The following is a 23,815-nucleotide window of genomic DNA, read 5'->3' on the forward strand; positions in this document are numbered from 1 at the left end:
CTGCATAATCGCCAGAATACGAATGGTCAAACTGAAATGTATTCATTATTTAGTGACTTCAGGCCTCAGTGGTTCATCCAAAAAAAGCATTTTACGAGGAACAGACCAAAAAATATGAAACAATCTGGATGTCTTGTGGACATCTGGACAGTTGAATGATACGAAGGTAAGTATAAATGTAGAAGACTACATTACATTACCTCTTGACAGCACTTGCTAATTATTTTATGGCTTTGAAAGACAGGAAAACACTTAGCAATTCTTTGTAGTGCATGGAGCTTTATCTGCTCTGTGTACTACTTGTTAAAGATCATCACATCAATCATAACCCCTTTTTGTGTGTTCTCGACATGGATGCCAAGATTCACCTCTCGCTTGGCATCCATGCCTCGAACACATAAGTGGGTTATGATCGGCAAGCTGCTCGTAATCCTCTATATTAAATTAACACTTAAAATACAAGTACATATACATTTAATAGAAAAGAAACAGATACATACACATTAATAAAAAATAAACCCTATTAATATTTTTTTCAACTACATAAAGAAAAAAACATATGTATAATGTAACTCATTTAGTCCATTACTGCATGAACTGCAGAATTCCTGTCTTCTATTAAACCACACTCATTCTCCTGAACATTATTCTGCATACATTGCTCCCACAAATTCCATTTATTTCTATGAAATTTGCTCCAGTCTTAAAATATCACATTTCCAATTCTTTTATCTATTTTTAGAACATGAATTATATGACAAATACAACTGGTTTATACTTTGATTTCCATTTTCTAGTAAATACTTTTTTTTTGGCAGCCAACAGAATTAAACTTAAGGCCTTACTGTGTTTAAGCAATTCAGATCACGTGTCCCAACTCAAAAGAATCATTTCCTTAGTTCCAGCCATTTGCTCTCCTAATATTTCTGACAAAGTACTCTTCAAGGAATTTTTAAATCTGCGAACTCATTACTCTCCCCAAAAACAAGTTGACATGTTTCCAGTTGCCTCTTTGTTCCCCATCACACCTCCAGCATTTACTATATGAGGAAAAATACATTCTCGGAAGTGTGCTTGGGGTCTAAAAATCCAAGCAAAAATCCTAAATCTTCTAGACTTTGTTGCACACTTGGGAGCCATACATATGTCCTCCCACTGTACACTTGTAAATTGCTTTTCCACTCTCTTCTCAAACTTTTCTAACTTCCTCTGATTGATAACTATATCCATTTTTCAACAGCAACTTCTGTGCTAGAGTCAAGTAAAAACTCTACCACAGCAGGTCTTTCACTTAGGACTCCCTTATCTTTTTGCCTACACTTCCATATCAGTTTCTGTTATGGAAGGCAGTCTCTAACCTGTAGTCTAAACAACTACTTGGTCTTATCTCACTCTGTGATGGGTCCCTATTCCAGGCCAGCAATCAAGGTGACTCAATCCTCACACCACTGACTCCGGTAAGGGATGTTCACTAAGATCAAAGATGGATTCACACAATAATTTCGGAGCCAGTTCACTGCACCAAGCACAATTTCCCTTAAGAGCATGCAGAGAGCAGCCTCCAGACCTGGCCAGGACTTTCTATCTCTCTCTAGACCCACACAAAACTTCACACTGACCACTTTGGAGCTCTGTGTCCCTGTTTCCAGTAGCTGATACACATATTTGGATATTTGAGTCTCACACACACACACACACACACACACACACACACACACACACACACACACACACACACACACACACACACACACACCTGGAAAAAGCTGACACAGATTTACTAGCTGTGCTCCTTTCTGCCCAGGCTCTGAGGTAATCACACTGCAACCAGTCAGCTACCCTAAGGCTCTCACAAAGGGTACCCAATTATACTGTGTAAAATTAACACTAATACAAATGGTAGAGTGTGACCAAAGCTGCAAGGCTTTCCGAAGCAGCCACAGTGTCACTAAAACAAACACAATTACTCGCAAGATGTTAAAAGTATTCTCTAAGGGACTAGCCACAATGAAAGGTATAAAACAGAAAACAGGAGAATACTGAATACAGTTGTGACATTGTGCAGTATTGCCAGCTATATCAGGAGAAGTGAGACAGTGCATGTGTGGCATATGCCAGGATAGCTGGCTGAAGTTTCGTAAATAATCTTATGTCATTTGACTATCACATTGATTTGGAAAGATGGTTCTTTTAAAATCATATTTGTAAAAGTTGCTTATGTTAAAAATGCTGCAACATAATCTTAATAGAGTTCTGAATGTGAACTGTGCTAGAGTCAGGTGACTAGATGTGATGTCATTCCATAACCAACTGAAGGACGGAACTCCGGCAGCAATAGTTCATTGTTTTTTTTTTTGTTTTTCTTTGGAACCCGATATAAAAGATCTATGTCCATTATCACAGTTCACTTGTTAGTGGTACAGTTCAATCAGTGTGTATTATTTCATTCTCCCTTTTGAAAGTGAGCATCTCAGCTGTACATTTTGCCTTGCAATACTAAGCGAGTTAACTAGGGACAGTTTCTCTTTAGTTCACTTAGGAAAAGTACAGTGTGATTAGTTTAGTATTTCTTTTTCTGTTTCTGTAAGATTCTATACAACTGTGTTATTTTTATATGTTGCATGACTGAAAACTCTGATGTTTATTGTAACTAAATATTAAGTATTCTCCTGTTTTCTATTTTATCTATTATTAAATATTTTTATACCTTTTCATTGTGGCTGTTTTTTAGAGAATTCTTTTAACATCTTGAGAGTACTAGTGCTTATTTTAGTGAACACTGTGGTCACTCCAAAAAGCCTTACTGCTTTGGTCACACTCTACCATTTATATTGGTATTAATTTGACACAGTATAATTGGTTACCCTTCGTAAGAGCCTTAGAGTATCTGACTGGTGACAGCAATCTACCTTGTAATCTTGAGAGAGGGGACACAGCTGGTGAATCTGTGTCACCCTTTCCCAGGTGTGTGTGTGTGTGTGTGTGTGTGTGTGTGTGTGTGTGTGTGTGTGTGTGTATGTGTGTGTATGTGTGTGTATGTGTGTGTGTGTGTGTGTGTGTGTGTGAAAAACAGATATTCAAGTGCGTGTGTCATATACTTGGAACTGGGACAAAGTACTCCAAAGAGAGTCTTGTTTCGGATCTGGAGAGACAGAGTCCAGTCCCATTGGAGTGTGTTCCCTGTGTGCTCTTGAGGGAAACTGTGCTTGATGCAGAGAGCTGCATTTGAAAATACTGTGTAAATCTACTCCTGTTCTTAGTGACTGCCCCTCACCAGTGTCAGTGGTGAGGATCAGGGATCCTTGATTACTGGCCTGTGGAAACAGGGGCAATCATATATTGTTGGCAGCTGTGTGATATTAATGGAACTTCAGCAGACTGTAAGCAGTTGTCACTGAAGATGTGTGCACTCTCAACAGCCACAAGGTAAACAGTGAGTTTCAGTTTCACAACAGTTTTATTTATTTTTTAGTCAGGGAAAGGGTGGCCATGGTGGTGCAGCAGTTAGTGTTGTCGCCTCACAGCAAGGGGTTCTCTGGTTCGATCCTCGGCTGGGGTGCCTTCTGTGTGGAGTCTGCATGTCCTCCCTGTGGTCACGTGGGTTTCCACCAGGTGCTACGGTTTCCTCCCACATCCCAAAGACATGCTGTAGGTGGATTGGACACTCTAAATTAGCCCTAGGCGTGAGTGTGTGCTTCTTCTGTGGAAGGTTGGGCGCCGGGCTGGCAACTTGACACCTTAAAACTCTACTGCCAATCATGAGTGGACAGGTGATCTGCTGTGGCAACCCCTAACCAGGAAAAGCCGAAAGAAGAAGAAGAAGTTTAGTCAGTGAAAGAAGGCAAAGACATCAGAGGATTATAGCAAGCTGATAAAGAACAAGTTGGCAAAGGTGTGTGAAGCCAAAGGACTGGTGCATGGCAAGCTGAATAAAGAGGATATGATTTTAGCTGCAGCACGGTCCAGAAACCAGGAAGATAGCCAGTCGGTGAAGGGGATATGTAGCCTTCAGAAACAGGATAGTTCACCTTTTTCCTCAGAGGACTTAAAAATCCATCTGGAGTTAAGGAGACTTGAACTTGAGGCCGCAAAGAGACTGTGGCATTTAGAGATCAAAGAAAAAAGAGACTGCGGAGTTTGGACACTGAAAAGGAGAAACAGTGTCAACATGAGGCCAAAGAAAAGGAGAAGGAGCATCAGCATTAACTGTGACATCTGAAGACCGAAAAGAGATTGTGGCATTTGGAGACTGAAGAGAAACTGTAGTGTTTGCAGGCTAAAGAAAAGGAGAAGCAATTTTGTCATGAAAAGGAAATGCTGATTCTTCAACAGGGTCATGGAGGCAATGCGGCAGGGAGAAACAGAACCTCAGCAGCAATAAAGGTCAGTTACTTTCTTCCGCAATTTAAAGATGATACTGATTTTTACAGTTTTATTCATATATTTGAAAGGGTATGTAAATAATATACTGACCAAGAGCTCTAGGTACTGTTCCTGACCCCCTTAATCTATGGTAAATGTGTAACTGCTGTTTCTAAATTGTCTGATACTGTTTAAATTATGAAAAAGTAAAACAATGTTTGCTAGACTGTTTTAAGTTAACACCTGAAGCTTCATGAAAAAAGATGAAAGTGTATGTGATTATATTGCTGAGTTAAACATTTACTTTCATGGGTGGTTGAATGGGTGTCAGGTCACCACTTTTGAAAGGCTGGCAGACCTTTTGATGAGGGAACAAGCCCTTAACACTTTGCCTGAGGACATGAAAATCTGGTTGGCAGGTCGAAAATGCAACTCTGAGATGAGCTAGGGAGAAAAGGGGATCTCTACTTAGCAAGCAGAGCATCACGCACTAGAAAGGGATACCCAGTGCTGCACATGGAAATAAATGAACCCATGGTGGGCAGCCAAAATCATCCTGACAGAGTCTACCAGTTAAAAGGGGAAGCCACTAGTTCAGGTACCTGGCCAGGATCAATGGTTAGATGTTTTAAATGTAACCAGAGGGGCTATGTAGCATACACATGTCCACTGAAGCAAGGTGGGGAACAAAAGGTGAGGGAGCCAGCAAGTGTGAATAATTGCCTGCCAGTGCATGCTGTCTGGAGATAACAGAGGTACCAAACTATCACTGGAGTTTGTGTCCTATCTTAATGGATGGACGATAGATCACTTCTAAGAGATACACAGCCTCTGACCTAACCATTGTGAAACCTGCAGTTGTTAAAGAGGAGCAGTACTTGCTTGGGCAGTCCACTCCAGTCAGAGCTTTAGGAGGGACCTCATTCCAAACAGCTTTGACCAGGGTTCACCTTGACTGGGAGGGTGGAAAAGGGAACACATAGTTAGGTGTGTTTAAGGATACCCCTGCAGATGTCTTAAAAGGGAATGATTTTGATAACGTAGTACCTTGTGTGCATGCAGTCAGACTTGGCAACAGGATGATAGGTCTGGTAGCCTGGGGGAGACCCAGACACACCCAAGTGTGAAGCTGGGGATGATGATGTGGTTATTTCAGGGAGAAAGCTACCTCATAGCAGTGAGAGTGAAAGTGAACCACAGCTGCTGGTAGGTACGGATGTTCCTGTGGACAAGGTGACTGCAAGAACAGGGGGGGGAGTGATACTACCCAGGCTGACAGGGAGGCTCTGTTTTTCAGAAGATACTAGGCTTCCTGTGGAAGGGGAACTGGGAAGGGTCATCATGAAAGTAGAGTTGAGACAGGCACAGCTTTCGTACCCTACCTTACAAGGCTTGAGGGAGGTAGCTAAGGAGGAACATGATGCTCAAGGAAAAGAGGAGTCTGTATACTGGAACAAAGAGTTACTGTACAGAGAGGGGACCCTTGATGGAGGGCTAGAGAGTAAGGTAATGCAGCAGTTGGTAGTGCCCAAAGCCTACCATCTGGCACTTCTAGCCATAGCCCATGACATTCCTTTTGCAGGTCATATAGGTATAAAACGTACCAAGAGTTGTATTAAGCAGAATTTTTATTGGCCTGGGATTGCAAGGGATGCAACAGGGTGCTGCAGGACCTGTAAGCAGTGCCAAAAGGTAGGCAAGACAGGAGACAAGGCCAAAGCTCTGTTGATACCTTTGCCTTTGATTGACGAGCCATTTCAGAGGGTAGCTGTGGATATTGTAGGGCCTCTGAGTACCCCAAGTTCTACAGGGAGGACGTATGTCCTGGTGGTAGTAGAGTATGCTACCAGATACCCTGAGGTGGCAGCTCTGTCTTCCATCGGGGCAGAGAAGGTGACAAATGTTTTGTTAGCGATTTTCAGCAGGGTAGGTTTCCCAAGAGAAATACTGACTGATAGAGGTGCCAATTTTATGTCAGTCCTGTTGGCATGTCTGTGGAAGTGTTGTGGGGTGAAGCACCTAAAGACTACCCTCTACCATTCCCAGACTAATGGTCTTCTGGAGAGGTTAAACTATACACTAAAGACCATGCTACAGGTACTTGCAGACTAGTTTAAAAGAGAGTAGGCCAAATATTTGTTCCATCTACTGTTTTCATATAGACAGGAACCCGAGGAATCCACAGGTATTTCACCCTTTGAGCTGCTCTATGAGTATAGGGAGAGGGGGCCTTTAGATTTGATTCATGATTAGTGGGAAGGTGAGTGTGAATCCCACAAGGCAGGAATGCTCAAGCTGGAGAGCATGCTGTGGGAGAGCAGGTTAGGGTGCTCATTCCTGTCAGACACAATAAGCTATAGACAGCTTGGGAGGTACCCTTCGAAGTGGTAAGGAAGGTCAGTGATGTTAATTATATGGTAAACCTGCTTGGGAAGAAGCAGGGGCACAAATTATACTATGTTAAAATAATGAAACCTTAGCATGACAGGGAGGCTCTGGGAAGACAGCAAAGGCCAGGGTTAACCATTAAGCCCAGTAAGTGTCAGGTGGGTATGGCAGAGATCTCTTATATGGGACACAGAGTGGGGAATGGTAAGATAAGGCCAGACCCTGCTAAAGTGTCCTGTTACTAAAAAGTAGGTGACGGCATTCTTGGGGACACCTGGATACTATAGAAATAGTACAATAGCTGCTCCCCTCACAGACCTAACAAGGAAAAAACAGGCCAGATAATGTAGTGTGGACCCCAGCCTGCAAGCAGGCATTCCAAAGGCTTAAAAGGGCTTTGGGAGGAACTCTGTCTTAGCAAGTCAAGTTTACAGCCAAGAATTCATTGTGCAGGTGGATGCTTCAAACCACTGGGTGGGGGCTGTACTCAGCTAGGTTTTCTCAGAGGGAGAAGAGCATCCAGTTGTACATCTCAGACATAGACTCCAACCCAGGCAGGAAAGTTATGCAGCTGTAGAAAAAGAATGTCTAGTCATAGGATGGGCACTACAGAAACTTCAACCTTATCTGTATCAAAGGAAATTCACTGTGGTTACAGACCATATTCCCTTAACATGGCTACATCATGCCAGCCAGCAAAATGCCAAGTTATTAAGATGGGGCCTAGGGTTGCAGATATGTGGTACAACAGTGCAGCACTGTAGTGAGGTCAGCAATGCCAATGCAGATGGACGCTCAAGACAGGGTACGGGTTAAAGTGTTTCCAGACAAGCCCATTTTTCTTGAGGAAGATTTTTCCAGGGTCACTTGAAAAACTAGCTCGAGTCTTCAAAGGGGGGAGGGAGATGTGATGTTGTAACTTTTTTGCCAGCTGTACCAGGAGAAGTGAGACAGTGCATGTGTGGCATATGCCAGCATGGCTGGCTGAAATTTTGTAAATAATCTTGTCATTTGACTGTCACATTGATTTGAACAGATGCTTGCATTAAAAATGTATTTGTAAAGGTTGCTTATGTCAAAAATGCTGCAACAGAATCTTTGAGCTATGAATGTGAATTGTGCCAGAGTCAGGTGATTAGTTGTGATATCATTCTATAACTAGCTGAAGGACGGAACTCTGCCAGCAGCAATTTGTTGTTTGTTTTTATTTTTCTTTGGCACCCGATATAAAAACATCTATGCCCATTATCACAGTTCACCTGTTAGTGGTACAGTTCAATCAGTGTGTAGTACCTCAACCTCCCTTTTGAAAGTCAGCATCTCAGCTGTACATCTTGCCTTGTGATACTAAGTGAGTTAACTAGGGAAAGCTTCTTTAGTTCATTTAAGAAAAGTACAGTAAGATTAGTTTAGTATTATTTATTTTTCTGTATCTGTAGGATTCTATCCAACTGTGTTATTTTTTATATTGCCAGTAACTAAAAACTCTGATGTTTATTTTAACTAAATATTAAGTATTCTCCTGTTTTCTATTTTATTATCCATTATTAAATATTTTTATACCTTTTCATTGTGGCTGTTTTTTTTAGAGAATACTTTTAACATCTTGAAGGTACTTGTGCTTATTTTAGTGAAACTGTGGCCACTCTGAAAAGCCTTACTGCTTTTGTCACATTCTGCTATCTATAGCAGTATTAATTTGGCACAGTATAATTGGTTACCCTTTATAAGAACCTTAGAGTATATGCTGGTGGCAGCAATCTACCTCCTAGTCTGGAGAGAGGGGACACAGCTGGTGAATCAGACAGCCTTTCCCAGGTAGGTAGGTAGGTAAGTGTGTGTGTGTGTGTGTGTGTGTGTGTGTGTGTGTGTGTGTGTGTGTGTGTGTGTGCGCGCGCCCGCTTGTGTGTGTGTGTGTGTGTGTGTGTGTGTGTGTGTGTGTGTGCGTGTGTGTGCGTGTGTGTGTGTGTGTGTGTGTGTGTGTGTGTGCGCCCCCTTGTGTGTGTGTGTATGTGTGTGTGAAATAAGACATTCAAGTGTGTGTGTCAGATACTTTGAACTGGAACACAGTGCTCCAAAGTGAGTCTTGTTTGGATCTGGAGAGAAAGAGTCCAGTCCCAGTGAGCATGTTCTCTGTGTGCTCTTGAGGGAAACTGTGCTTGATGCAGAGAGCTACATTTGAAAATACTGTGTAAATCTACTCCTCTTCTTAGTAACTGCCTCTCACCGGTGTCAGTGGTGAGGACTGGGGCTCCTTGATTACTGGTCTGGGGAAAATGCGGGGCCATCACAACAATAAACAGAGTTTCAACCACAGAGATATAAAAAAATACAGTGGGATAGCTTATCACAGATGCAGAAAACAATACTAAACTATTCTCACTAAATGTTCCTGACTGACTAAAGAATTACTGTTCCCTGACTACTTACTACAGCAAGGCAAGCTGATGTGTGCAGAGTGCTGTACCACAGCAAAAGCCAGATGTCTCTCTTTGTCTGTGTGGATGTGTGAGATATATATCCTGTCAGAAATCTTTCCTGTTAGGTTCTAAAGTGCTGCTGAGAGAGTTCCAAAAAAATCAGATGCTGGTTTGAGGATGACAACATCTCTGGTCACCTGACTCTGGTACAATACAAACACAGAACTTTGCCAAGATCTGTGGTAGCATCTGATAGCTATAACACAATTTCAAACTTTCCACCCTTCCAGGGTTCTGATCACTTACAACAATACAACCTAATATACATGCATACAATCTTTCTGTCCAGGAGAACCTACTGTTGATGCATTTTTAATGCAAGTAACTTTTCAAATATATTTTAACTCAAACATCTGTACAGTGATAGTCAAATAAAAAAAAATTTTTTACAAAACTTCAGCTAGTTATGCTGGCATATGTACACATGTACTGCCCTACTCTCCCTGGCACAGATGGCACTGTCTCATAACACCACACACTCCATTACCCTTACTTTCTAGTTATTTTGTGTCCAATGCCTTGATTCCTTTGTCAGTTTTCTCCATGAAAATTCCAGCCCCTTCTTAGCTATTTTCTGTACCCCTACCTGCAGTCATCCCTACTGGCAAAACCTCCTTTCTCCATTCCCATGTTGGCTTAATTCTTAGAATACTTTCTACAGCTTTATGAATATGATATTCTGTATGGTTATTGTTCTCCTAAAGGATCTGCATCCCAAATCCCACTATCTCTATTTACTGAACTTCTACCACTGCTTCATCATAATCCCTTTCCACTATTTATTATAACCTTCTGCTAGTGTTATGTATATGAGACTTAACTATGTAGCTCTAAAGTATTCTTTCAAATCAGGTAATCCTAAATCAACTTTTTATGTTGGGAGGATCAGCTTATCCCACTTATCTTCTGCCCTCTTCCCCAGATAAATTCCTTATTGTCCACAACTTTTCCTCTGGTTGACAAAACATGCCTGACCTGTATATAAAACTAAAGGAACTAAAACCATTTTGACTGCTTGTACCTCTCTGTCCATATCCATATATAAGAGCATCCAGTTCATCAGTTTTGTATTCTCTTTTGTTTAGACTCTTCCCACATATCCTCAGCTGGGATAACAGATTTTTTAAAAACTATACTCCTAAATACTTCTTATCGTGTCCCAGTTAATATGGGTATTGCTGAACCATTTGTGTTGGCATAAATAATATACACCTATAGCCTTTGTTTAACTTTCATCAATTTTATTTTCCGGAAAGACTTGAAACAGTCTCAAAATGTTCCACAGCACCAAAATGGCCATATGGAAGAGAGATTGTAGAAGTGCTCTGAGAAGGCATGCCTTTTTATGCACCAATTTTAAGGAATTCTTATTTTTAGCCTTAAAAAAGTTTGAGCCTAGTGCAGTGGGTGGCATCTGGGAGGAAAGGCTTGAATACTGTAAACTAAAATGGCAACTGAGGTTAGACATGACCAGAGTACTGGCTTGAATGAAACAGTCAACATTAATATGTGGCTCAGTCAAACACCCTGATGTTTAGCTTTTATATATTTTAAGGCAAAATGCCATTAAAGTTTAGAATAACACATACATTTATTAAGTGAGTTTTAACTGCCTATGGCCTTAGCACCTTGAATGTGCCCAAGTCTGGAAGCTAAACAGGGGAAGAACTTGTCAGTACTTGACTGGGAGACCATGTGGGAATGCCAGCATTGAGTATTTTTTTATTAGTCACATGATGCAGGTCGTATCACAGGATTTGCACTAGCAAAAAATCATGTGATTAAATAATGTCAGTTCTAAAGAAGTCCAAATTAGTATATGGATTAAAGTGATCAACTAAAGGAATAAATGAAAGGGTAACTTTTGAAATTCAAGTTCTTGTAAAGACTAGACAGTATTTTTTTCTTTTTGGTCTAAGTCAATTGAATCTCTAGCCAGACTTTTTGCTTTTTATTGGTTATTGAAGAATACTATTATAACTAACAAAACAGGTTCAGATGTTAAAATTATTTCTTATGCCAAGGATAATTACAAATCATTTTTGAGTTATGCTAGAAAGCAAGAAATAACACCCAAATTTCTCTGAGCTTATTCATAATGGCTTCACCCACCATGACCCTGGACACACTCCCAACATACTAGCAAACAATGCCAGTGCAAACTTCACCTTGGAGAGGACTATCTAAAGCCCACTTATCCTTGAAGCTCTCAGCCCCTCCCCCCCATCACTAAACAACGCGTACTGAAGGTATTCTCCAAGACTAAAACACTTCCTTTGTAGGACCTTATAATATACCTGGTTGTTTAATAAATACTACTAAAACAGACCTGGCAGAGCTGCTCCTTAAAACTAACTTGAATCTAGCCATTGCCACTTCACAAGGATGGCCTCACCACTGACCTCCAGAATTATAGAAACATCAGCCCTCAAGTCTTACTTGCAAAACCACAGAACATAGTAACTGACCTGAAACTATGACATAAAAAAAATCTCATCAAGTTAAACTTTCAGCAGTTCATCTTTGTCAAAGGTACAGTTTGTCTAGTTAATATTTTTGAAAAAATAGCGCAAGCTGTTGACAGCAGGAATACCTTGACCTGACCAAGGCCTTTGACACTATCCCCCAAGCTAGAATCGTTAATGAGCTTAGTACATTACAAACAGCTCTATATATTGCAAGATGGATAGCAAATTGCTGAGTTTGGTGCAGGTAATAGGTGCTTCAGAGTATGACAGTGACCAACAGTGTGCAACAAGGCTTTGTGCTGAGACTCTTTTTTTTTTTTTTTTTTTTTGGCATTTACTTCTCTGATCTCCACACCACGAACCAAGATCTCCAACTAACCCAGATTGTCTACTGCAACCTGGGAGTCACTGTCAAGTCCTCCTCTGATACCCAAGCCCTGCAGCAAAAGTTACCCCCTGTAAACACCCACTGCATTAAAAATGGGCTTAAATTAAAAGGTAAAAAATGCAACATTGTCATATTTAGTAGTCCCCCCCCAGCACACAACATAAACAATCCTCACTATAAAATGAGACTGTTAGACACCTGGGAACATAACTCAGTAATTCTTATTGCAAAGGGATCATCATTCAGATTTACAGAGTCACTGTTTCATTACATTCATCATGGATTACACCAATTATCAAATAGGGATGTGCCTCGCTAGACATATCAAAATAATGAGAAAGGCTCCATGAGTTTCATAAGATCACTGGCTTAAAAGCCGTAAGCTATCAGACAAGACTGAAAGCACTATAATCATATTCAATATCTTTCATGAACTTCTAAGGGAAGATCAATGCCTTCCAAACCATTAGGGACCCAGAGGTCCTGGCTCTTTTGAATATCCACAAATCAAATAGACCCACAAATATCAAAGCCAGTTATTCAAAATTTTCACCAGCAGATAGATAAAACAAGGTGAAAGAAGAGAGAGCGAACTTTATTACACATTGTCTTCCTCACCCCTGGAACAGACTCCCACTATAAATTGAGTAGTATAATAATTACCTTATTTCAAATGGGAATTGAGAAATTAGATGGGTACTCACCAGTGGTTTACCATCATATGACTGAATTGCATTCATGAGAGTGACACTTGTTTGAAAGGATAGTTTAAAAGTTTTGAAATGTCGACTTTTGTTTTGCTGTAACTACAGTGTCGAAACACTCTTCCTGTACTATGTCCCAGACAGCAAATGGGCTTTCACGCTCAACTCTCAGAAATGTCAAATGCTGAAAACCAATTTTACCATGTTTGATATTTGGGAGGAAAATTTTTTTTAAATTTTGATATTTAAGTTCCGCGTTATGATCACTCGCATGGATTTATTTCAGTCATTTCATGGTAAACCTTCACCAATTCATTCATGGTCTGACTGGCCTGGCCCTCCTGAAGAGAGGAGGTTCAGTCTCAGAGTAGGTACTGGCAAGGTGTAAATGGTTGTAAGACTCACCTGCCATGTATTTCCTATGATCCTACTTTCACATATGCTTCATTTCCAACTTGCAATTTACATGTAGATACTAATGCTATGCAGGCTAACTTTCTCAGCTCTGTTACAGTCCATGACGCATTTTCACAGACTTTTTGCATCAATAAAAACTCAAGAAGCAAAACTAAACATATTTTAACCCCTCTTAATGCATAGCTAACACACAAAACTGAGTACATTTTCCAAAAAGGGAAGCTACTTCTCCCTACAGGGCCAAGCTTGACCAGACAGCTATACCCACAGGTTTTATATAGTGTACAGTTAAGTTTAATCATGCTGGAAGCACATACTATTATTTTTTTTGCAAAAATATCATCCATCCTTGTCAGATGTAAAAAAATGTGTATGCTAATAGTTAACTGATTTTTAGCATTAAAGTGCAGTCTTCCTTTAAATGTATAAACTAAACTGTATACTGTTACATTCAACAGTTAAGTACCAAGGCTGCTGGGGATGCAACTACTTGCAAAAATATTCACTTTCCTCAGTGTCAAACAATTTTACTACACTGATTGCCAGTTCCCCTTTGAAAACTAATTAGGTCTTTGAGCATATGCTTTATCCATTTTTTAATTAATTGCCTGCACCTATAGACTAGCAGTTTCTAAATGCAGGCATTTGCTTACTAGAAAAAAATATATAATTATAAATGAAAGAAAATTATTTTTAAAGTTTAAAACATTTTTCATGCTTTCCATTTTATAAAAGGTTTGTTTACAAAAATTCTTCACCTGCAATGTAAACTAACAGTATTAGTCTACTTTTACACACACCATCAGCAGCTCAAGATCAGAACAAATGCATAGAAATGGCAGTACCAGACTGAAATAAACTCAGATCAAACCGCAAAACAAGCCACCCTGGTGGACCCCTGGTATTAATAGGTTGTAAAACAAGAGAAAGAAAATCCTGTTGATAAGTAAAAGGGAATGTGCACAAGAGAGCAAAAAGACCATCATTAGTCTAAACAACCAAATCAGGGAATTAGTCAAGTCTCTGAAAGCAGACTGAGGTAAAAATAGCCTCCAAAGCCAAGGATAACCTTAAAAACATTTTTCAGTTATGTCCTCAATCTTAAGGGCAACACCCAACAATGTGCGGAATTAGTTGTAGATGACATTACCTATATTTAGCCAGAATATATAGCAAATCTGCTGGCCGATAAATTCAGCTCAAATTTCACCTCTTCATCACCCCCTGTTCTTCTCCAAAAAATAACCTCCACCACTCCACCACCAATTATCACCAAAAAAAAAAAAAAAACAGGTTGCCACTGCACTCTCTAAAACTAAAAACATGGTTTCATTGGGGCCTAACAATATGCCAGGTCACCTAAAAGGACTTATCAGACCCATTAAGATTTCTGTTTAACCAAAGCCTACAGACTGGCTTTGTCCCAGTAGAGTGGAGGACAGCAGCAGTCATCCCTCTACATAAAAAGGGATCATCTACTGACCTGGGAAATTATAGGCCCATAAGTTTGTCTAGTCTTATACGTAAGGGCACAGAAAGAATAATCATGGACCTGATAAATAATGATATAGGAAACCTCCAAACACTGGACTTGACCCAATTCAGCTTTAAGGGTAGGTCATGCCTAATGAATCTGGAGGATTTCTTTGAAAAAGTCACTAAGGCCATGGATAAGGGCAAAACAATGCATACTGCCTACCTTGTCTCAGCCAAGCCATTTGACACAGTTCCCCACTCAGGTATTGTAAATAAACTCAAAAAACTTGGCATAGATCCCTATATTACCAGATGGATATCCAACAGGCTCACAGACAAGACACGTGGTTAAAGTGGATGAATCCAGATCCAGGAAGAGGCCATTACTACTGGTTTGCCACATGGCTCAGTGCTGGGACCACTCCTGTTTGGAATATATTTCTCTGAAGTCAAGGTTAATGTGAAGACCTCTGGATGACAAAGTTTGCTAACAACTGCAAGGTGGGGGCAATCACTGAATTCCCCAACAATGTAGATATCCTTCAGGAGGGTCTAGCTCAAGAAAATGATTGCTGCCAGAACCACGGCCTAAAACTAAATGCAAAAAAATGCATTACCATACCTTTTGAGAAGTCAAATGCCCCTGCAAATTACAATATCAACAGCACAACCCTAACAGTAGACTCAGAGGTGAGAGATCTTGGTTCACAGATAGATTGTAGCCTGAACTTTGACCATCATGTGTCCACAGGGGTAAGGAAGTCCCTCAATATGGCACAACTTATCAATACAGGTATGGCAACCAGATCCAAGGCAATTATAGTCTTGTTGTACACAGCCCTTATTAGACCAATTATCCAGTATAATGTGCCATTTGGGATGTACTTGACTAGGCACTTAGAGCAGCTGAAGCAACCTCAGTGGTTCCTCACAAAGAAAATACAGGGTGTAAACAACATGTCCTATGTGGACAGACTAAAAGCCCTACCCCTTTATTCTTTCTCCTACCAACTATTAAAAGGTGACCTATGCCTGACCTACAAGGCACTCACAAATCCATCTCTGATGGAACTTATACACATCCTAAAGTCAAGCACAAAGGTCACCTGATCTATGGATCAAACATAGCAACTCAAAAAAAATTGCTAGAGACACATATGTTTGTCTTAGAGATTGTCCCTTCTTTGGAACAGGCTTCCTATTCACATTTAGCAGAGCACTTCCCTGGCCTTCTTCAAATGCACTTTTGGTCAATGGATGAGGAATCGTAAATTCACTCCTGGGGTAGTGTCTATGTGCCTTATGGACAGGGACAGTTGTAAGATACTCAAGACATAGGCACAAATCCATGCCATCCTGTTGCCCCCAGGGGCCATATATTGGGTAAAATTGGACTATATTGGCTAGGCTTCAAAAAGCTCTTAAGCCATTAGCCTAGTAATCTCATATGAACCTATGAACATTATATTGTTTACATTTTGTTACAGTATAAACCCTGGATACAATAGTCAAGCAGAAGTGTTCAATATCAGCAACATAAACAACAGTCACTGATGAGTCTTCTCCCACCTTACATTTAAAATACCTCTGCACATTGTGCAGAGCTACTTTACAACATAAAATTCAATTTACTTCAATAAATTTATTATACACTAGATGTGTTTACTTGGTTATTTAGTTACATCTTCAGTCCCTTTATTGCCCTTCTAAACATTAATGACAAAATGAGGATTTTGCTTTAGTCTCCCCACATATTTAACACCGTTAAACTTCCAGTCTTTTCAGCCACTTCTTCTAGAAGCACAGTTCACGTGCCTAAACTGCATCAGGTGAAAACTTCACTTCACAATTCTCCCATTCATTTCCTAGTTTCACATTATTATTGGTCTTCTTTTTTCTACTCAGCTCCCGGTTTCTCTCCCTCTCTCTCAATTTCTTTTGGAGCAATGGACATACGAGGGATATTGACAATGAGACTAAGGGCTTTGACAGTATTGAAGAATGAGAAGCAGAGTCCCCTTCAGCTTGGTGGCTCACTCATTGCTGGGTAAAAACTTTTTATTTTATACTTGACATGTGCTGCATTCAAAAATGTCTGATCTTCCTGGAAAAAAATTCTGAAAATAGCTATATGCAGCAAATTGAATCTCACTCTCAAATCCCAACTATAGGGATAAACTATTCACCATGTACCAGGCAGAATAGGAGCATCACTTTCCACAAACACAATGATTATTCAGAAAAGGACTGAAGAATATGCTCTGATGCATATGTATAGGAAACATAATTATTATACTTTTCCTTCCTGACAATTTTGCCAGGAGAAGCTCTTCCTGCTGGTATAATTGCATCTAAACTAATACAGGTTTTGGATTCTTTCTCCTGGCAAGATCTGGAGCAGACATGGCACGCCCTTTCAATCATCAAATCCTGCAGTGGAATACCAGTCCAGTTACTTATTTGTACTTTCATGAAATTAATGCAATCTATTCCTTCCAAATTCTTGGGTATAGCAGAAAATCTCAGGTGTTCTCTGCATGCTCAGTCTTGTATTTGTTAAATAGTTTTTCTTTAAGAAATGCTCATTCAGCCAGTCTCTCCATTTCAAAATCTGATTTCTACATTTTATCAGCTCATCTGAATAGTAATTTCATTTTTTCTATTCTTTTCAGTCTTTTGTCATTTGACTTTTCATATTCTTCCAGTGTTTCAACTTATTTTAAACACCTTTGACCACATTTACTTTTCTCCCAAAATTGCTGGAAACCATCTGCACCAAAACTGAAATGTAAATTGTGCTTTGCTGAACAGCTGCAAGGCTCTTTCCTAACACCAGAGTTTTTTTTCCTTTTCCAGATGATTTTCTCTCACTTTCTCCAAATTTCTTCTATGACGACATTCAGGCAAGTTAGTGACTGATTTGTTTCTGAATTTTACCAAGACTTAGCTTTTACTGGCTTTTTTTAACATCATATTGATTTTTCACAGTGGGAGAGCTTTAATCAACCTGCTTTTCTGACAGCAGTCATCCTGGAATCCCTACTTTGTGACAGAAATGTTTGGGGATGCAAATGGTAGTAATTAAGTAAATTATTCTTTTGAGCTTGGGCATAGAATATGAATTGTCTAGACACAGTAAGGTTGTATCAACTTTAATGCTATTGGCTGCAAAAAAAAAGCAATTAGTAGAGAACAGAAATTAAAAAATATATAAACCATAACAAAGGATTATGAATGGGTTGCCGATCCTGACTTACTTTGTGTTCAAAACATGGATGCCAAGAAATTCACCTCAACAGTGAAGTTCAAGAGGTGAATTTCTTGGTATCAATGTCAAGAACACACAAGTCAGGATTGGATACCTGGTCACAATTCTTTGTAGTGCATAGAGCTTGTATCTGCTTCATGTATTACTACTTAAAGTAAAAAAAAATGCTTAGTGTTTTGCTGGCTTTCAGAGCCACAAAACACTCAAGTGTGCACCATCACCATCAGTAAAACAGTAAAACACTTCCTCTGGAACTTTAGAATAGGTGAGACTAAGATGTGTATAAGGTCCTGTAATTCCTTTCCTTTCTGTCGCAAGGATTTAAACAAGTCAGCCACTTTTTCACCAGAAAGGGCTGCATGATCCAAAGGTGCATCAAGGAGTTTGGCCCTGAAGTCATCTGGGAGAGGCTGACGTTGCAGCCATGAGTACCTTCTTAGTACTGAAGCTGATGCAGCTGACCTAGCTGAGGCTTCATCTGCATCATAACTGCATCTTAAGGAGTGTCTATTCACTTGAGAGATGAGTGCTATCAGTGAAGACAAGGAAGCTTTGGCTGCACAGTCAGGGATGTCATCTAAATCCTTAGTGGCTTTGTCCAGGAGAGCTAAGGAGTATTTGGTCATATGAGTTTAGTAGTTGGTGGCTCTAAATGAGGGGGTAGCAGAGGTGTAGATTTTCTTTCCCAACCTCTCCATAGTCTTGCTGTCTTTATCAGCAGGGAGGATAGAAGTTGTAGGAAGAAGCTTGGAGGCCCTATCTGTAGAGATGGAGATAGTGGCAGGGTCAGTAGGAGGATACATAAAGAGAAATTTCTCCATCTCAGTGACTTTATAGAGTCTGTCTGCTCTATGTGGGGCTGGAGGTTGGGAATCTGGGTTAATGGAGGCTGAAACAAGTGCATCCAGGAATGCTGGTTGAACAGGAGGGATGGCGGAAGGACTGGGAGAGTCCATTTGAATAAGGTCAAAAACCTCTTTTGTACATCAGTCATATCCGAGGATTGCCACTTAAAGTGGTCTTTCATCTTATTAATAGTTTCCCCAAAGGTTAGATCCTCTACAAGGGAGTCAGGTTCAATGGAGCTCTCCTAACGAGAGCCATATCCCAGGGGGGATGAGATCTGGGAGGAGTATGAAAGAGAGTCCTCAGAGGAATCAGACAATTCCTCTTCTTCAGGCTGATCTACCCTTGTTTCAGGGATGAGAGGTCTGGGAATAAGGAGAGGTAGGAGCAGTGGCAGAGGGTTCTGTAGAAGGCCTAAGGACCATAAAGGCATTGAACAAGCTCTGGCTGAAGGCCTGTCAATCTGGCATGCTTTTAGGAGCCGGAGTAAGGTGTTTTGTTTTTTTCTTTTTCTTAAAAGGCCTTGCTGGCATCTGGCTAGGGATAGGCCTTGGGTCACATGTCAGGATGGTGGAGTCAGTGTCCAACAGGCCCAGAGTAAATGCTGGTTCCCACCAAGAGTCTAAGGCAGGCACCAGTAAATCCTCAGTGGATGTGTCGTCCACTCTAGATTGTGCGTCTTCCTCAGAGGTACCCACTTTATCTACACCAACAGATGCTGGATCCTAAGCCAAGCTGACATTGGCTACAGACTTGAGGTACAGCAGAGAGAGGTGCAGCTGACAAAGTAGACCGCGAGGACTTGGCCCTCTTCCTAGGCAGTTCAGACGGGACGTCGGTCGCGGCCTCCATCCCTAATGCTATTTGTTTCAAGCGCTGATTCTCTAAATACAAATGTAAGGCCTGTAAACGGTGGTGTAAGGTCTTAGGGACAAATGATCGGCAAATGGCACAGTTCTCATGGTTGTGTTCCCTGCCTAAACAAAAGATACACTGGTCATGGGTGTCTTTGTGGGGAATCTGCCGACCGCACTTGCCCTTACCAGATAATAGTAACAGACTATATATGCAAACAAAGTAGAACTGAAAGAATCCCCAAAATGGTACTTAACTGAATCTTTTTTGATCCAGCGTCCATGAGAAGCAGGAGCACCTGGCATATGACTGATGGCTGAAAAGTTCTGAGGGCTGGTGCATGCTGACATCACTTTTATGGCCCATGCTCCTGCAGCCACATCAGATGTCTGACATACCAAGAGGGACTGAAAATCTTTGGAAACCCGGCCGGATGAAACTGGAGAGGAAGAAGGGTAAACTCACAAGTAGAATACTGCAACGTTGGAATAGAAGAACATAAATACATTATTATTATTATTATTTTTAACAAATACAACAATAATGGACTAAGCACTGCAATTTAGGCAGAGAAGAAGCAGTTTTCTAAGCTAAAAGAGTTTGCCTAAGATAAAGGAAAATATAGGTAGGGAAGAAAAATGGACCTCTAAGTTGAATGGGCCAATGGCAGCCCTATAACTTAAATGAGCTTACTGGGCAAATTAAGGGAAAATACCTCAAGTTTACAGAGCTCTCTAAGTTAAACAAGCTTGCAGAAGGTAAAAACTAAAAGGAAGCCCTCTAACTAAAAACTGGCTTAGAAAATATAAATTTTAGCCAGGATAGGGAAAGGAAAAAGGCCTAGAGAAAGAAACGAAGGCCAACAACAATCAACAACAATCCACAGAAGCAAACACACTAACTTAGTTTAAATATATGTAATAAATGCTATAAAGCTATATATATATATATATATATATATATATATATATATATATTTAAACTACAATTATCCACAAAACTACAATTATCCACAAAATCAAGGAAGAAAAATTCCACTTAGCCAGAGCGGACACACCCAATCTTGTTTAGCTGCAAATGAGATCTGGGCACCTTTCCTAGGGCATGATGGGATAGGGTTACAGCCACGAGCTAGTGGGAGATCTCGAGCTTTTGTATAAGGCTGAGTCGGAACCGAGGATGGGTTCTGAACCCCAACCAGTTAAGAATGAGGGCACGGTAGGACAACATCACATCACAGGTTATAAAATGAGAAACTACAATAGCTGTACATCCACCCTCTAGAGGGTAGGATGGACAGTGTGTGAATGGTAAAAAATGTACTTTTCACAAGGGCATTAAGATCACACTGGAAGCATTCTGAAATGGATAACATCACCAATATATGTAAAAGGTGGATGAAGGATGATCTCTATGTGAACGTATGCATGTTTTACAATGGCGATTGTGTCAGAATAAGTCATCCAGAGAAGAAAGTTATCAAGCACAGCAATACAGTTCAAAAGAGCACAAGAATCATGTAGCATAACCAGTTCTGAAATAGTGTACATTAGCGCAATTTGTGTATCACAGCTTATTCTTGAATATGAAAGAAAATGGGCACACTTTATGTCTCAAGCTGTTCCTACTCAGTAACAGTTCATTTAAAAAAATAAAATATCATAAAAATAAAAAAACAATCCATAAACACACAGAAAACAGTAAAAGTGTATGTGTGTTTCATTCTACAAGCAATTTTTTGTCCATTTGTGGTTGTAAGTGTGCAATCTGTGAAATAAAAATACTACAACCTTGGAAATGCACATTGCCTGCATGATGTACTTACATAAGGCCTTGTATTTCATACACTTTGGAGGAGAGGTGTCAACTCTAGCTAGGGGTAAAAAAGGAAACGTTAGTGACACTGGAACAGGTTATATTCTGAAATAACTACAGACTGCAGAGTTCAAGTAAAAAAAAAACACGTTTTTCAATTAAATGAAGGTTTTCACCATAATAATTCTACAACAGAGTATGTGAAAGGAATATTTCTACAGTATTTCCAACTGAAGGTCTTTATTATTACTACCTTCTATTACTTAAAATTCATTCATGTTGCTAGCCAATGACAGATAAGGAGTACCTTGGGCCCATTGTGGTTTTCAAGCCATGGACCCTCACACACTTCTGGAAGGCTTGCATAATTGTACATTCTTTTGGATTCATATATTTTAAGTCCATTCGACTGCTGTCATTATACCCACTGTCCATTCCCATCAATTACAGTTGCATGAATATGTACACCTCAAATATCTGACTGAGTTAAAAAAAATTGCGACATTCAAGTATTCAAACCTGGTTTACAGAAATGAATACCAGTCCTGCAAAGCCAGACTAATGACTGTTGAACTTGATCATGACAGCTGGACAGAACAGTCACAGCTCCCATACTCGACAATCGTAGCCCCATTGTAGACCATGTGAACCTCAAATGTCCAGTTGTGGTAAAATTAATACTTGATAAGATGTGCTCACACAAACACTTGGTTAGCTCAAATATTCCAACTTATTTAACATAATGCAAACTAGCCCTGTAAAGCCAGAATATTTAAACTGATTAAACAACAAGAAAGTAAGTCACTTTCAACCACATACATCATTTTACCCAGCCAGCAGTTATAGCCACAATGCCTTGTATGCCTCATCTGACTGTACTAAAAAAAATAACTCTCAACCTCAGGGAAAGAATCAGGACACAGCCAAAAATAATGAAGGGCAAGGCCAGAATAAGAAACAAATTTTAAATAATGTTATCATATAAAGTTGGTATAATATTATTTTGAATTAATATGCATTTTCTGAATTCTAGGTTAGGGCTTTTTACAATGGCTGCACAGTGATCATCAGCTCAATTTCAGCTCTCCCACTGTGAAAAAAATTATGGATAATGATCAGTAATTCTGTCCATTTCAGTAAAATTCAGTTACTGGCTAATATGTACACTGCCTGGTTCCCAGCACAGAAAAAAAATAAGAGAACCTGAAAGAAAATTAACTAGAAACAGTAAAGAGAAAACATTGACTGGGAAGATTCCTGCAGATTTTCAGCAAAAAAGCAGTTCAAGCTCAAGCTTTTGTGCAACAGATGGCTTCCAGTTACTTAGAGGAAAAAATAAGGCAAATGTGAGAGAGTTGATTAAACTAAATGAAACATTTAAAGGGTATACCAACTCAAATAAAAGGACGGAAAAAATGGAAGAAGCTTTAAAAAGCTATTCAAATGAACTCATAAAACTGTAAAAAATTAGAGGCTGAAATGAAGAAAAGGCTGGCTGAGTATAAGACTGCTCAAGAAGAGCAGTATGAAAAAAATGGAAGAGCATGCAGTGAAAACCTGCAAGAAACAGATTGCATGAATTTTATTAAAGCACACGTAAGTAACTGGACTAGTACTCCACAGTAGATTTGTTAACTGAAAGGGCACATCATGTTTATTAATTGAAAGGGCATACCGTGTATATGCTCCAAACCTAGCCATGAGAAAGCAGCCAAGACCTGTATTAATAAAGCTGCAATCATTCCAGCAGAAAGAGTTAATCCTGACAAAACAATGGCAGGAGGTCAAAATATTAAAATCTGGAGACAGCAGATGGTTTCTGGAAAATGATTACTCACTGTACACCAGGCAGAAGAAAAGCAAATTTATCCCAGTAATCAGGGAATGTTGAGAGGTAGGTATGAGATTCAAGCTGCTGTATCCAACCATCTTCAGTATATATTTTCTGGGAGGATCAAAATAATTTTTTGATGCAGAAAGAATAATTGTGTAAAATCTTACCATAATGATAGCTGCCCTCTTCTCTGTTGCAGCATTGATAACATGAGGGAGTTCCCCGCCTTAGGCGACCACACATCGGCCAGTATACAAAAGACTTCCCTACTGTAGGGTACGTGGTACATCGCACATAGGCTGTGATTAGACATTGCCCATAAAAGTAACATACGTGCGCACCATCTTCAGAACTGACTGCCCCAGGTGGAATGCCAGCCTATGGAAGTAGTTTAACAATCATTCAAGAAGAAGCAAGGCCAGAGAGAAGGAGGGGGAATATGAATACTGTTGAGAGGCAGGTGTGAAATTCAGTCTTATTAGCTCTTTCTACCTAATACAGAGAGAACATTTGA

General features: G+C 40.0%; 1 protein-coding gene across 2 annotated transcripts in view; it reads right to left on the reverse strand.

The window, feature by feature from the left end:
- The window catches only part of SPATA7 (spermatogenesis associated 7), a 1,255,634-nt gene that overhangs the window by 915,900 nt on the left and 315,919 nt on the right, over positions 1 to 23,815 (reverse strand). The window contains exon 4 of one of the 2 annotated variants that reach the window (XM_044074096.1): positions 21,478 to 21,525. In XM_044074096.1, coding sequence (XP_043930031.1) covers positions 21,478 to 21,525 — 48 coding nt within the window. The remainder of the gene's footprint in view (positions 1 to 21,477; positions 21,526 to 23,815) is intronic. The other variant, XM_044074097.1, reaches the window with a different exon arrangement.

This window comes from Protopterus annectens, chromosome 6.part0, assembly GCF_019279795.1.
Source record: "Protopterus annectens isolate FY-2018-M chromosome 6.part0, PAN1.0, whole genome shotgun sequence".
Classification (NCBI taxonomy): Eukaryota; Metazoa; Chordata; order Ceratodontiformes; family Protopteridae; genus Protopterus; species Protopterus annectens.